Raw genomic sequence first — 17,188 nt, forward strand, 5'->3', positions numbered from 1 at the left:
GCCCAGCTGAGCAGAGGAAGTCTTACTGGGGTCCAAATCAAATGTTATTGCTGTGTTTCAATTACGTTAGAAGAATGGGCTAAACTAGCCCTATAGGAATAGCCTAGTATTGCTTGTCAAACCAAAATTTCAGTCCTCGAATCACTTCATATACTCATAGAAATGTAGGCCTGGAAGGGACCTTGATAGGTCACCTAGTCCAGTCTCCTGCCCTGAGGCAGGACTAAGTATTATCCTCACTTTGCCTCGTGGCAATCCTGAAAGGAGTTTACAGACTAGCACACGTTGTAATAATTTTTGCCTGCAATGTTGGAGCTAGAATCCCAGTCTCTCTCTTGACAGTAAAGGACAAATCGACTGATGGGATTCAGTTGTGTTTAAAAATGTAGGAGGTTGTGAAAGCGAATACGTTCCAAATGTATGGGACTTCAGCGGCTGTTGTGTAAATAGGCAGCCTGCTGTGGCAGCTAGAATCTTAACATTTGCATATTTACTGCCTGGATCATATATTCAAGCCCTACTGCACTCCCGCTCATTCTCTTCCCCCCACCCCCGGAGGCATGCCTTTAGTTTAAAGTGCTTTTAAATATGTAATTGTATGGTGTGAAGTTTGTTACTGAATATGAAAGCATGGTATAAAAAGCACAAAAAATTAGGTTAGCAGCAGCAGAGGTGGGGCCTGATCCTGCATTGCTTGGGCAATTCTGAATAATGGCCATGAGAGTTCTGCAAAGAACGCAGGATCAGGCCTTTAGGGCTTCTAATAGAAATTAATAGAGGTAATGGAAAACACTGTATATTGATTGATTTGAGATGGCTACAAGGTGCTATGGAAGTCTCCAGCATGTGCAGCTCAACCATTGCTGTAAAAATTCCAGGGACAATTTATACTCTAGGAGGAATGGTCTGGAATCAGGAACTGCTTCATGACAGAGACAATATAGGGTTACACTACGGCTAATCCTTATGTGGGCTCCCAGGTGAGGGAAGAAAGGGAGTAAAGAACTCCTCTTTCCATTGCTTCCCTGAGTTGTGTGAGGTCTACCCAGAACTCCCTCCAGAGCCGTCAAAGGAGTGTCAACCTGATACTGAAAATTTTCCTCAAAGACATGTGGTCCCACAAATTGGCTGAGGAGGGGTAGAGAATAGGCCGAGTCATGGCTATTTCTTTGTCCCCTCATCTGTGCACCAGCAAGCAGAGCAGGCCAGCTATGTAAAGGGGAGTATGCTGCACCTCTGAAAGAGGGGAGGCAGTTTACTTCCCCCCAGCAGGGATTTCCAGGTAACAGTTTGCCTCTCTGAGACAAGCTGCCTTCAGTGTGGCCACTTGAGTGGTGCAGTGCCACACCCACTTCCCACCCTACCTCAGTGCGGGGCTGTGCTGGAGAGGCACAGTCTACCCACAGACTCTGAGCCACAGGGATATTTTCAGCTGTGTAAAATCATGTCTCACCTTCTGTTACATAACTGATACCAAAAGCCCTCTCACAGTGTAGGCCAGATTGACAGAGGTACATGAGACTCCAGAAGAGGTGTGGTCCATGTATGACAGGGCACCTCTGAAATCTCCTACCTATTTAAAGTCAATCATTTTTGCCAATGGAGAAAAAAATAGACATTTCGAAGCCTATAAATTAGAGATTATTAAAAAATGCACAAGTCATGCAATTTGTCTCCTGCAAATGTGGGAGGGCCCTTTACAAGAACATTTTCTAGCAAGCTGGAGTCTGGAATAGAACTCAGATCTTTGGAGGCCCAGTCCACAAGGCCATCTTTCCTCTGTTAATTTCTCTGCTGTAGAAATTCAGAGACTTTTTTAAATAGCAAAAGTATACATACATTTTTGGTCAGTTTATGTTTTGGTACACTTAGACGAGAACACTTCTTGGGGCTAAGATTAGCATTGTACCCATCACAAAAGTTTATGTATTCAAAAATCTGTTCACTTCAGTTCTTCTAGCCCCCTACCAAGATCCACACACTCTTCATCAGTCAGTCAAATTTTGTTACTTTCACAAATAAAATGTTGCTTTAAAAAATAAGACATGAAAACAAAGTATGAACCATTTTATATCCTGTAAGGGAGCAACAAAGACGTAGGTCATCTGGACATTTTCTATTTGATTTTTTTAATTAATATGTAATCACTTTACCAGTGTTCTCTTAAATCACACTTTATTGGACAATTTCCGAAGAAGATTACATTTTTATTATAGTAGTTTTATTCTATTGTACAGCAGCACCATGACGGCTTTAATGGGTAACAGCTATTATAGAGCTAAAGGGTGGCATATAAATAAAACTATTGTTGTCGTCATAATTGGGGCGTAATATATACTTGGATCTATTCACAGTGACTTTCCCATGTTAATGGGTGAAGAATGCTAAGAGGCATGGGATTTAGGCTTTTAAATCGGGAGTTGCAACAGCGAACGCAGCACCGCCTAAGCACCTTTAAAATCTGGGCCCAAGGGCTTTTTCCCATGTAACTGTAATAGGATGTTATTCAATGAGGGCTTGGGAGGAAAAAAAAGTCATTTTAACCCTATGGCTTCCTCACAGCCATCCCTTTCTCTTACTTGTTTTACTCATACCTGACCAAAAAACCATTAAATAAAATCAACATTTGCTAAAAATTGGAGTTATATGCTTTTCTTACTATAAGGTTAAATTGCCATATCTCAGATATCACTTTGAGGACACTATTGGCAAGTGCAAACTTTTTATTGGCAGCCCCTGTGTCTGGACTTGGTGCTATTAAGCAGTGTCTATTACCTAGGAAGATTATACTTAGCAAAATTATACATAGATTCCAAGGCCAGCATGGACCATTAAGACATCTAGTCTGACCTCCTGTGTAACCTAGGCCATAGAACTTCCCCAAAACAATTCCTAGAGCAGATCTTTTAGAAAAACATCTCATCTTGATTAAAAAATTGTCCGTGATGGAGATTCTACCACAAGCCTTAGTAAATTGTTGCAATGGTTAATTACCCTCACTGTCAAAAATGTATGCCTTATTTCCAGTCTGGTAGAGGACCAAGGGAACATGTAGCTCACAGATACAGTTAGGGATTAACTTATTAAAATACAGGTACAGCTATGGCAGGCATAATGTTTATTTGGTTTTCAAAACTACTAGAACTGTCGGATCAGGATATAGAGGAGATCCCTCTTCTCCTTCACGCTGTAACCTGGGAGTCACTGTTGCAAAGGGGACAGGAAGGATCATACTAGTCTCAGGGTAGTTTGTTTGCTGTCTGTAACTTTGCATAGTTAATAGGAGTGCCAAACCATTTACCTCAAATGACAGGGAATATGATTGATACAGTATCCTTCCGTGATTCTCTGGTGAACCATGTATTCTTTCTTGCTTTTCTGTAAACTGGATGTAAAGAGACTCCTGACACCACAGTGTGGTGTGCAGTGTTGTTGTAGCCATGTTGGGTTCTAGGATATTAGAGACAAGGTGGGAGAGGAAATATCGTTTAGTGGATCAGTTTCTGTTGGGGCGAGAGACAAGTGTCCCGCTCACACAGAGCTCTTCTTCCAGGGTCTCCACTGAGTACTGTTAGGGTCCTGAACTGAGGAGATTTTTTAAAATTAGACATTAGGATTTTGTTATATGAAACATTATGTACTTGTGTTGCTCTTTCTTTAAGGAAACTAGTTTTGATGAGGTATTGCAGACAAATATAAAGTCTATGCTACCAGAATACATTCTCATGGGGTGGAGAGGGGTTGATCAATAGACAGTGTCTTAATGTCATACTAATGTTCACCTTTTGCACCAGTGAGTTCTTTTGTATATGAAGAAAACAAAACAAATGATAACAAACCTAAGTGTTAGACTTTAATTTATCTAGCTACTGGCCCCCACAACCATATGTACAGCCAAGATGATATTTTAAACTGTAAGGTTGTGCACCAAGGTTAAGTACAAGCCTCCAGCAATGAAAGGAGGTGTGACAGCATGGAATTTTACTGTTCACAGCTGATAAAGACTTCAAATAATTTCTAAAGCTTATTTAAACCTCATAAAACATTGTTGGATAAACACACCTTTCTTAAATTCTACAATAGTGGACCCAGACAAAGTAGCTAGAACAAGAAGACATTTAAAAGAGCTACAGAAATTTTAAACTGACATAGGATACCAGCACAGGGACAAATAATTGGCACCTTTCCCAACTCAGGCTTGTCTTCACTGCAAGAGTTAGTGTAAGTTACTGCACACAAGCTAGCCTGGCTTGCATGAAAGTGACCACCACTGTGAAACAGCACTTGAGTGATACATAGTGAAACTCGCCTGCACATCTCCTTTGCATTAATAGCTGGTGGTTCAGAAACATTCCAGCTCCCGCACCCACCCACCTAGCTCAGGTTTAAAGTACCACTTTCTTCCAGCTTGAATTTTTTGTTTGTGGACAGGAGTCAGATTAGTGGCACACCCGAGTTATACCTTGAGCCCTATACTACAAACTTATGTTGGTATAACTACATTTTTTTTGTCTCTGAAATCACTGTTTCACTTCTACCTCTTTTGCTCTTCCTATGCCCTGATCTATACCACAAACTTTTGGCAGTGTAACTGTGGATTTTACACATCCCTGAGCGACGTAGTTATACCAAACTAATCCCTGGTGTAGACAGCACTAGGTTGGGAGAGCGTCTCCCAGCAATGTAGGTACTCCACCTCCCTGAAAGGCAGTAGCTATGTTGATAGGAGAAGCCCTCCTGCCTACACTGGTGGTTAGATCGGTATAACTACATTGCTCAGGGGTTGACTTTTCCACATCCGTGAGCAATGTAGTGACACCAACATAAGTTTGTAGGGTAGACCAGGCCCTAAGACGAGTAAAAGAGGTAGAGGGAAAACTGATTTCGAGACAAAGAACGCAGAGGAATTGTGTTTATTAGCAATGGCTCACTGTGTTTAGGGAGGAATGAAATCATTGGGAAAATTTACAGAGTAAAGTATTACGCGGCCTAAGCAGGCAGACTGTGGCTTTTTCTAATTAAAAATATTAAACACTGAAGGAAACCATGACAACACCTGTGAAAACTGAAACAGGCAAATTATTTGTTAAAGAAAAATATCACTGGATTCACAGAACTGGATTATGCACGCTTCCTTTTGTACCACGTGCTTAAAAAATGAAAAATTCCATCTACGTCGTATAGTCTGTATTATTTCATTGAATTTTAAAAGAAAGCTGTTTGAGTAATGACAGAGCTTGTTTGTTAACTGCTTCACTTATTCAACAATAGGCACAGGTCAGATGGAAAGCATCAGAGACCCTGAGCTGTGCAAGCCCTGGAAAGCTGCAGATGTTGGCTCTATGACAGTTCAGCTTTCAAAGGAAATGATGACTGCTATTTAGTGGCACTAAACAAAAACCAAAGCCATCCAAACACAATGGCTGGGTGTTCTGAGTGATGACAAAACTGATGCGCTGAGCTAACAAATAATAGTCACAAATGTATGTGGGGGGTGTGGGAGAAACACCACCTCTTCTGATTGCTGGTTGGTTAAGAGTGAGGCCTTCCGTCACATTAAAAAAAAAAAAAATTGAATCTTACTGTACCGGTCCTTCAGAGTGACTGGAGGTGATAAACCTTTGCCCATATTCCCCCCCAATCCCACACATTTTTTTAAAGTTCTCATTTTCCAGCCAGGAAGAAAGTGATGTCTATTGGGCTAGGTCTTATATAAAACTTTTCTTTGGCTGGTTAATATTCTGTAAGCAGAGGAAGGACATGCCCCTGATCTTGGTGGATGCACTGAGCATACATTTAATTTTTGATGATTTGTACATCTTTAAATATGTAAACTACAGCTGGGATATGTTAATGTTGCTTCTTGTCAGTATTATATGTTATTTCGCTGAAGGATTTCCACTGCACCTTGCTGACACTGGTGAGACAGAAAAGAAGATGCAGTAGTAGCCTGAGATTTGAGAGGCCGGGTTTCAGTTCCTTGCTGTGTCACTCTTGCTAGATGTTTGTGTACAGTGCTTAGCACAATGGGCCCCAAGTCTTGTTTGGGCCTTCTAGGTACCTCCTGTAAGATACATATAATATATTTACGGCAAGCTAAATGGGTCAGAGCTTGCATTCTGAATTTCTGCAGGGGTGCCCCAAAAGTAAGCTTTGACATTTGGATTCAGAAGATCTGAATCAAAATACCCTGCGCTGTGGTTTGGTTCCAGATATATTGTAATTTGCTATATTTTCACACAGATTTCAACTTGTATCAAATGATTTACAGCAATATTCAGCCAATGTCCCTTTTATCATCGTATGTCTTCTTTCAGAGGCCATCAGTGTTATTTTATAATAGCGGTGACAGATATAGATAACTGATGTTATAAAAGAATGGAGAATACAAATGCAGGCAGAGTTGTTAAGCAATGAGATGGTGGTTTAATAATAGTCACTCTGTGGAACTGTAACTTACATCAAATAAAGCACATAGATTAAAAACTCATCTCTTTTTGGTACTTGCAGTCTATAAATATACCTGCCAATCTTTTCTCCATGATGCGCTTCTTATTAAGCATGTGTGGGCACACTGCCTGTGTATTTTAAAAGTAAAGCATACCAGCAAACATGGACTTAGACACTATGGTGGACGAAAATAAGCAGTGAAAACATACTCTTTTCTTAAAACTCCTTTTCTTCAAATATTCTTGGATTGGTAGGGTTGCAAGAGCATAGAAAGGGCCAGATGGTGAATGGCTACAATGCAGGTATGCAAATTGGGAGGACATGAGGGGTTTTTTTTTGGTCTCCCTTCCCACACCCCAGAGGTATCATCCAGCATTTCAAGTACAAGGACTGATCCCTGGTAGTGTTTCTGCAGGCTCGTTACCGCAAATGGGTGGAGGGAGGAGAAGCAACAGTGCACTTTCCTACCGGGTGGTGGTGTGGCAGTCCTTTTGGATTTTGAGGCACAATGCCTTGCAGAGCTTCTGCTAGAGCCTCCAACATGAGCTGGGGTTGTAGGTACAATCTGGCCCTAAGGTTTCAACATCTGTTTTCGCTAACAATAAGAGTGTTTTTAATCTGAAGCTAAGTTGCCAGGTTTCCCATTAGAACTTTTTTTTTTTGTAAACTCACTTTCATGCTACCATCTCAGGCCATGCTTTTAATTTCAGTGTGGTATGTAGTTGTGAGAGCGATATGTATAAAGTGACTCAACATCTGTTCTACATGTGACTAGTACTGGAGACTTTAATCAGGACACACAAAATCTGAGAAATCCTCTTTGGGGTGTGCCACATGCTTTTTATTATTAATGTGATTCCTGAAGTCATGATTAATTACAAACATCTGATACCAAAGTGACCCATAACAAATGCATGCCTCCAAGAGCCTAAAGGCTTTATTGAAAGGACAATGCGGATGACTGTGTGACACCCCCCGCCCCCCCGGTGGTAGATGCACAAACTTAACCTTGTACAGTTCTGCTCTCAGGGGCTGGAAGAGAACCTGAAATACCAGATGGAGGTTTGAGTTCCAAAATGCAAAATTCCACAAAGAATGTCCAATACAGCTGACCCCCTTCTCGCTAGAACTACAAGGAATGGCAGGTGCCCATTCACCTTGCTAAGCGCTATGGGCTGCTCTCCACACCATTAAATGCTTTGAGGGGGTGAAGAGGCAAGCTTGTGCCAGCCTCCCCATACCTCTTTCATCTCTGTAGCCACCTGGGCCCAGATTCTCAAAGATATTTAGCCACCTCCCTCATGTGAGTTAGGCACCTAAATACCTTTGAGAATCTGGGCCTAAGTAACTAATCTGAGAGACAACAAACCTCATTATCCCTAGTAACTGTTTGCTAGAGTACTAATGGGGGTGCTTAGCAAACACCCTTGGGGTTATGATGTGTCATGACCCTGAGCTTAGTTACAAGATGGCTTCAGAAGGTGGGGGGAATATTTTCCCTTACCATCCTCCCCTATGGGGGAAAGGAATTGGCTCATCCTGTTCTCTGTAACATTTTAATAAAGTGTGGATAGGCAGCAGACATAGTGTTTGGCTTCCGGAAAAATCTGCTTGAGGAAGAAGCAGCGATCTTATTCATCATGAAGGTGTGGAATGAGAGGGGATTCCTAGGCAGACACTAACACACAGCGACGGGAGGAGGTGGACCACCAATCCTTCTGGCCAAAGGTGTTTTAGCTAAGTACTGATGCCTAGGACATAGGGTGAGGCATGTGGATGACTGGGCAGGAAGGGAAGCTCCTGGCTATGTAGCTGTATGACTCACTTCAGCTCATGGTCACAAATTCATTGTGAACATAGGCTAAGATTTGCATTTGCTTGAAAATAGTTTATTTCACTGAATGTTTTATAGGAATAAGGTGATAATTTTAACAATTAACACCATTTTTAGCTTCATGGCATACTTTGAAATAAAGTAATTTAGCAAGCTGGCTACAACTAATTTAGTTGTGCTGTTTGGTGCCATGGACACGTAGTTTAATCCACTGCAGTTATCTTGCAAAGACTGATATTTATAGGGTACTTCCTGAACATTTACACCTCTCCTTGATGTCAGGACCAGTCATATGTTTCTTTGTATCATTTTTACCATTATTTCTTTTCTTTCTTTTAACAAAATAATCTAAAATAATTTTGTTATTACCTGATTTATTAGGACTTACGAAGATGAGTGACAATCATAGAGCAGGCCAGGCAGCAGAATGTGGATTAATATAAAAGTTGCAAAGAGCTCTTTAAATTTTAGAGTTATTACTATTGCTATAGTTTCATTACAATCAGCTCTATTTTATATTATATTATTACAACCCCCATTGTTACAATCCACCTTTTGTTCTGTCAAATATTTTAAAACTTTTATTCCATTTTTGTTTATACCTAATGTTTATGAAGAAAAATCTTTTAAAATGTCTTTCAATTTAGATAAGTGAATGGGCTAGATCCCTATGTGGTGTAACTCAGTACATTTCCTTTGATTTAGGCCAGCTAAGGAGATGGCCCAATATATCCTACCCATAGAAGCCTGTATGTCATAAAGCGCTCTGAATATAAAACTGTCAGGCCACATTCATCTTTGGTGTAACCCCCACTGTAGTCAAGAGAGTTACACCAGTGATGAAGTTGACTACTTGTGCCTTGCCTTTCAATTACATGAAGGCTAACTCTTGTTATAACACAGCATCCTAACCTATCATTCAAAATGCTCAGCTGCAAAAAAAAGGGCATTGTAAAGAGTGAGCAATAACATAAGATGATTTTTAAAAGGTTATTTTAAATGGTATACTATTAACTAATCAAATCTGCATTTTAAATATCTGTTTTTAAAGATGAAATACGCTACCGCTAATGTTAAACATACAAAAAGAAGAGCATTTCCAAACATTAGCATACTTCTAGAATTAAACAAGTGGAAAAATAAAGATGCCATATGAGCAGTTGCAAGGTATGAAATGTGCACAGTGGCAGAATAGTAATTTTAGATTATTGCTCTTCCTCTAAATTCACTCATAGCTTGAACAGGATGGATTCTTTTCTTAGCAGAACCTTTTCTGACAGCTGCATAGATTTCCTCTGGCTTCTCTCTTTTAATCAGGGGCTTCTTTTCTGGAGCCTTCATCCTCCACATCACAACAGCATGTCGTGGGCCAGTAGGACTTTGAATTCTGATGATCTTAGTGGAGGCAATATAGGACATCTTCACTGTCTGCACCACAGCATTCATTAAGTTTTTGGCAGCCTGAATTAGTGAAGTGACACTATCCAACTGTAATGAGAAACATTGCTGTTAGCCTAGAAAATCAGTCTGGCTTTAATCACAATTTACACAGAAATAAACAACATTTTAAAAATAAGACTAACATAGTATAACCTGATTTCTTTGTTTCTGCCAGGAATGTTTGATCATTGTATTCATGTTGTTCCACTACTCAGATTTTACAGCTATAAAGTAATTTGGGATGCTGGAATATAAATGTCTGTGTAAAAATGTTTCTTTTTTAACATGAATTCATGATGGCTGTCTGCAATGTATCATTGCATTTAATATTGATGGTAAGGAGACTACCATACAGAAGACCAATGAAAGTGCTACATGTTGGTTCCTTACAAACCAGCACTAGACAAAATTCTCCAGTTGTTCCCACGGTATTTCAATGTCTCCCTTGCATGCTCCAGAGAAATGTAGGAATATTGTGACAAGTAAATGTATTCCACAGGAGTATGGTATCTTTTTTTTATTTTTTTTTAGGATTTTCAAAGGAGACTAGGAGTTAGGTGCACAACTCCCGTTGAAATTCAAAGGGAAATGCATGCCTAATTCCATGAGGTTTATTTAAGAGAGAAAGGCATCATGGGCTGTATAGGAAATAGAAAAGGACTAAGGAGACCTAAGTTCTATTTCCAGCTATGAAGTGTGTCCTTGGGGAAGTCATTTCACTCTTCTAACTCGGCGCCAGATTGGATGTTTTTCTAAAAAATATGCTCTAGTTCAAACATGAATTATTTGGGGGAAGTTCTATGGCCTTGTTCTGCGGGCGGTCAGACTAGATGAGCAGACTCGTCCCTTCATTCTGATATTACTTTCTGAAAATCCCAGCGAAAACAGGTAGAATGTACAGTATAACCCTTATCTTGTTGGCATATGTTGTTAACTCCCTGTATTTAAAGAACTTCTGCCATCCTCATGCAAATTTTAAAGTAAAGGAATCTTTGATTAATACTTGTGGGCACGATAATATAATAATTAAAAATTTGCTAATTAGGACAATCATGTCAGCGCTAACTAGCACATGTACGTGGCTGAGAAGTCCTAGGCTGTGTTGTGTTGCATTGCAGTTGCAAGTCAGGAAAGTTGTTACAGGCCAAACTGGGGACGACGACACATGTTTCTTGCTCTCTACCTTTTCCCCTGCAGAGCCAACACAGACCCAAGGTCTGTGAAAAACAGGGTGTGCAGAATTCCCTAGTGACCATGGTTGGGCCTTCCATAGCAGATCAGGGCACTTGAGGAGTTGTCCCAACATTTATAAAATACTGGACCAGGAGACGTGTCACCTGGTTAGGTGATATGTTTACAATTTCATTTCTTTTTATATGGGAAATAGTTTATAACAGAGCCAGCTAACAGCTGGACAATACCATATTTCATTTTGAGTGTGGTCCCCTTGCTGGTGTTAAAATTCTTTAGTATTTATTTCCCTTTAGTATTTTATTACAGAAAGATTCTTTCTGCCTTCAACTTAAGCTGTCTTTGCTGTTGTCATATTGAAACAGCGCCTTGGTAGGGGATACATATACTGTATAAATCAGATCAGTGACTTGAATGAGTAGCTTTTATCTTCAAGGAAGGAGCCACCATGTTCATATTTAATTGTAAGGCTGACAATTTCAATTTGGAACGGCATCTCCATTTTGAAAAACCTAAAGTAAAACTTGCTTTCATTTTTTACCCTCCAATTTACCTGCGTACTTATTATTTTTGAAGTTTGGTTGCTAGTGAGACAGCATGGCATATTGTGACAGACTCTTTATTGCAGAAACATTTAAGGAATAGAACATTTAACAATGTCCTAGTCAGATTGCCAAAATGGGAATAGCTTGAGTTTGAAAGTAATGCATAACAAGCTGCAAAGGGAAATATTTTATATTTTTCTTCATGACATATTGTGATAGAGGTTGATAGGATGGAGTTTGTTTCAGATTTTTCTTGTGCGTATGTTAGTGATGAGAAAACCTAAAAAGGTCTATATAAGAATTTAAAAAAATACCATTTTGGAAGACACACTTGAATGCACATCCTTTCTTCCTGATCAGACACATTTTTCTCCCTTCTCAAACTCCAAATAAAATCTCACCCATGGGGACATTCACCTTTAGTGTGGTCTCTGGTCTGAAGTTCTGTCTGGCTGCTCTATTAAAATTCCTTCAGCAGCAAGGCTTTCCTTGGTCCTTTTGAAATTTGAAGATTTGCCAACATGGATTTTAGCAAACGTAGGAGCCTCCAATCCCTCTCTCCCACGTTTATAGAGGAGAGTGTGTGTGTGTGTATAGGGCTTCGTAACCAAACCTGAATAATGGCTGGGTTCATTTGGGAAATGAATGAACACCTGAATCAGCTGAGCAAGCCCTATAATCACTAATTCATGATTTCTCTGTTTAAAAAAAAGTTTTTCTTCGCATGCTTGTTCATGTCAGTTCCAATCAGGTATGTGCACATGCACACTAGCCGGAAGATTTTTCCCGAGCAGCAACCATAGGATCAGCCTGGGTGCCCCTGGAGTCGTGCCTTCATGGCGCCCATATATAGCCCTGCTGACCCGCCACCCCTCAGTTCCTTCTTATCTCCAGTGACAGTAGCTGGAACTTCCCTTGCTCTTGCTCCGGCAAGTGATTTAGCAGTTCGATTTCTGTTGTCCGCACCGTGTTTATTCAGATTGTGTAGTTTAGTATAGTTAGTTAGTCAGTTGTAAGTTTCATTTAAAGGGGTTTTCCCCCATTTCTCTCCCTTATTTGTTGCCTCTGGGGTATGCCGCGATTCCCAGGCTTCAAGACTTGCAAGGACTGCGCGAAGCGCATGCCAAAAAGTGACCCTCCCACAGCTCTTGTTTACAGTATCTGGGTGAGGGTCACCAAAAAGACCGCTGTAAAATCTGTTGGGAACTCCCAACAAGAACCCTGAAAGAGACAGAGCTGTGGCTTAAAATTCTCTTCATGGAGGTAGCTGCAGTCAGACACTGGTGACTGCAGTCAGACACTGGTGCCGGGGATCCCACCATCAGCATGTCTTCTTCAGCGCGGAACACGCCAGCGCCCTCTTCAAGAGACCAGGTGCCAAAGAAAGACACAGCCCAAGGACTCCAGGCACCATCATGGAGCATCTCGGGGACACTCCATCCTTTGGCACCGGTCCCAATTGCCAGTGCAGAAGAAGAAGAGGATCGAAAGGGGCTGATCCCCTTTGTCTAGATCCAGACACCAGCCATCAGTGGCATCACAGTCGGGCCACGGCTCCGAGACTTGGAGCGCCAAACCCTTCGGAGAGCCTGCTGCTTCCTTCCACTCCTGAAGCGTTTGAGGCAGCACAGGACCTGCTCAGACTCACAGTGCCATTCTCGCCCCGAGACAGGAGAAGGCATCAGCACTGCAGGCTCCATCCCACACTGTGCTGTTAAAGGCAAAGCCAGCTATGATGTCACGCCGCTCATCGCCTCGGCAACCACAGATGCCAGGGCCTCCATCCAGGGAGCACAGTCAGTCCCTGGGCTCCCGATGCTCCACGTTGAGAGATGCAGCGCTGCCCTGGTCCTCATATTCCAAGTCGAACTCATACCGCTTTGACTATAGCAGGAGCAGAAGATCAAACTCAAGGCAGCATAGGAGGTCCCGGCTGATGCAGTGGGCCCCTCAATGGCAGAACCCAGCTCAGTGACCAAGGGGGGTTGGATGGTTTAAGGTTTCTGAGGGGAACAGTCAGGGGGCGGGAAGTGGGAGGGATGGATGGGGCGGGGGCCAGGCTGTTTGGAGAGGCACAGCCTTCCCTCTCCAGCCCTCCATGCAGTTTTGCAACCCCAGTGTGGCCCACCCCTGATCTATACACTCACCCACAATCTGACTCTCCGGTGTTGGACGCTGCTAACCAGTGAGAGAGACAAGGTTTCCAGGGCCCTTCCCCCAAGAATAGGGATGCAAAAAAACTGGACCTATTCGGTCAGAAGCTATACACCACAGGAGGACTGCAACTCCAAATTTCCAACCACCAGGCCGTCATCAGCAGGAAAGCCTACAATACCTGTTCAGTGGTGGCTAAGTTTACGGAGTTACTTCCCTCGGACTTCCGGGCTGAATTCTCGGCTTTGGTCAAGGAGGGGAGAGTGATCTCCAGGGCATCTCTGCAAGCAGCACTTGATGGGGCAGACACTGCCACTAGAGTCATGGCCATGGGTGTAGCCATGAGAAGGGGCTTGTGGCTCCAGGTCTTCCCTTTGAGGTCCAACAGACCATACAGGACCTGCCTTTCAAGGGTGAAACTCTGTTTTCAGAAAAGACAGACAAAAGGCTAAACAGCCTGAAGAACTCCAGAGCCCCTTCAGGTCCTTGGGCCTCTACACACCTTCCACTCAGCGGAAACACTTCTGGCCGCAGCCCACTCAGAGGTTCAGTCAGCAGAACCGCCAAGATGGCTACAGAAGGCAGAACAGAAACGGCAGAAGAAGGTCACGTCAACCTTCTGGCCAGAGCTTGGCACAATCGAAGCCTGCCTTTTCAAGGCCTGGTCAAGGACGGTGTACCACACCTGGAAATGGATTCACCCCACCTTACCTTCTTATCCTGACTCTCTCCTTTCTACCATGCATGGTCCCTTATTACCTCAGACTGATGGGTGCTCCGCTCGGTAGAGAGGGGATACCCCATCCAATTCTGTGCCCTCCCGCCCTTCTACTCCCCTTGCCCATTCCTCTTCAGGGACCCTTCTCACGAGCAACTCCTTATCCAGGAGGCGCAATCACCCCTATCTTTAAGGGCAGCGTAGGAGGTTCCTCAGGAGCCCAGGGGTGAGGGCTTTTATTCCTGGTATTTCCTAATACCAAAAGTCAAAGGCAGCCTCAGGCCCACCCTGGACCTGCGGGAAATCAACACTCTTATAAAGTAACTCAAGTTCCACATGGTCTCTCTGGCCTCCCCCATTGGATCCAGCAGACCGGTATGCCGCCCTCGACTTGAAGGATGCATACTTTCAGATCATTCAGCCCCACAGGAAGTACCTCAGGTTCATGGTGAACAACACCCACTACCAATTCACAGTTCTCCCATTCGGCCTGTCAGCAGCACCTTGGGTTTTCACCAAGTGCATGGCAGTCGTCGCTGCGTTTCTGCACAGGCACCAGGTTCAGGCGTTTCCTTACCTCGATGACTGGCTGATCAAGTGGAGGCTCAGGTCAAGTTTATCAGAGCCACCTTCATCAACCTGAGTCTCCTTTTAAATGAAGCAAAGTCCCCTCTGTCCCCCATCCAGAGGATAGTGTTTATAGGGGCAGTATTGGACTTGACCCAGGCCAGGATATACCCCCCGCAAAAGAGGTTTCAGGCCCTGACCGATACCATTCAAGGTCCTGAAGATGGTTTCGATTGTCCCAAGCTCTGGCCAGAAGGTTGATGTGACCTTCTTCTGCCGTTTCTGTTCTGCCTTCTGTAGCCATCTTGGCGGTTCTGCTGACTGGGTGGGCTGCGGCCAGAAGTGTCTCCGCTGAGTGGAAGGCACGTAGAGAATTGTGTTCAAGAAACTAAACTTTCATATTTAAAATAAAACAAAACTGAGATTTCTAGCCCTGCTAAACTTTTAAATGTAAACTGAGTATAAAATACAGTAGTGACTTTCTGAGTCTGCAGACAGCTTGTATCAGCAGCTCAGAGACATGCATCCCACTGCACTGTAAACTCTAGGATCCAAAGATTACAGGTTAAGGGTCAACTCCTCAGCTGGTACATTGGCACAGCATCATTGGCTTCAAGAATGTTGTACACAAATACAAATACCAGAACCTGTGCACCTCCCTGGTGAAGAAGCTAAATATTTAAACTACTATTAAGCCTGTTTAAATTAGTTGCTTTGGTGCATTTGTCACAGTTTAGGGAGACGGAAATCTCCATTGCATTTACTCTGCCATTGGCACCTCAGCACAGGCAACTTAATTTTAGCAGGTTTACTAATATGTCCCTTTAGGATATCAGTGTTATTTGCAGCATCCTAGTGTCAATAGTTTGGCTCAGTTTCCCTGAGGCACCTCACACCAATCTGGAAAATATGGAGTCTGAAAACAAAATTAATCATTTTTATCAATTGAACTTCAATGTCATGGAGAGATTTTTTTTAGGGGAGGCTTTATCTAATAAAAGTCAGGCCACAAATTTTACTTCATGCAGTTTGTCTATAGACACAGTAGCTTTTTTTTAAAAAAATATTGTTTAGTGCCCAGAACATGATACAATTTGGTGTAAATGTATTGTTCTACTATGAATGTACTATAATGTACTCAAGACCCATTTTCACTTGGATGCTTTTATCTCTCCCAAATAGAGTCTTCAAGGTCTCATTACATATCAGGGAAAACTGATGAAATGAGACTTGGCATAAACGGAAAATTGATAAAATATTTATTCATCATGCATTCAAGTTCATTTTATTTAGAGACGTAGCTGCACCCTCTTCAGTCTTTTGCAAGTGGATTCTAAAAATTACATATATATTTGTGTGTGTATATGCAAAGGTTGAAATTAGTCTTCACCTGAATACTGGTTTTGTTATTCCTGTATTTAACACACACCACGTATCATTTTTATATTCCAGTCTCAAAGTATAAATCAGAATACACAAAAAATCATGGAAGGATTTAGGAAGAGCATTGTTTATATTGAAGTCAACAGTGTAAACCTTTACTTTGCTGGTAAGCAATTATCAGTAGTTTGTTTTGGTTACATTGGGACTAGAGATAGGAAAATGATTATTTGATTGCATGGACTTCACACTTAGGTGAAGTAGGGCCAGGTCTGAGGATTAGAGCTAGGAAAATATTTTTGGCTGAAACCTTTGTTTGCTCCCAAAAATGCAGATTCAGATTGACCAAACTATTACGTATATTTGTGTCAATTTCACCAAATTCTTTCAGTCAAAGCCCTCCACCACCCCACAAAAAACCATCAGTGTTTCATGTCAACAATTTTGAAATTAAATGTTTTATTTTTCAGTTTGAAATTACTTTGTTTTGAAATTTAGTTTGATTATATTTTATTTTTGTAAAAGGTTTTAAAAGCTCAAACAAAATGAAATATTTCCTTGTACAGATGCCAGTAGAAAGTAACACATGCAGACACACATATATACCCCCTGAATTTGTTCAACATTCACCCACTGACCAGTATACTTCAAGCTCACTGAAGTGAAACTACTCCCCCCTCATGCACAGACTTGAAGTCCAACAATCAGGTATCAATCCGTATTAAATCTATGATCATATGTACATTATGTTAACAACAAGGAAAGAATTCAGGAACTTTTGTCTAAAAAGCACATGACATCTGCTGTAAACGTCAAAAACCTTTGCAAGTTTGTGCTATTTTGTACACATGTGGGATTTATTTTTATTTGGTAAGGAAAGATTTTGAGGAGTTCTGATAACTATCCACC

General features: G+C 41.9%; 1 protein-coding gene across 1 annotated transcript in view; it reads right to left on the reverse strand.

The window, feature by feature from the left end:
• Nucleotides 1-9,437: 9,437 nt before the first annotated feature.
• Nucleotides 9,438-17,188, reverse strand: part of CTNNA3 (catenin alpha 3) — a 928,894-nt gene continuing 921,143 nt past the window's right edge. Inside the window, exon 17 of the mRNA XM_073353443.1 lies at nucleotides 9,438-9,772. Coding sequence (XP_073209544.1) covers nucleotides 9,485-9,772 — 288 coding nt within the window. The 3' untranslated portion in view covers nucleotides 9,438-9,484. The remainder of the gene's footprint in view (nucleotides 9,773-17,188) is intronic.

Source organism: Lepidochelys kempii, chromosome 7, assembly GCF_965140265.1.
Source record: "Lepidochelys kempii isolate rLepKem1 chromosome 7, rLepKem1.hap2, whole genome shotgun sequence".
NCBI classification, from domain to species: Eukaryota; Metazoa; Chordata; order Testudines; family Cheloniidae; genus Lepidochelys; species Lepidochelys kempii.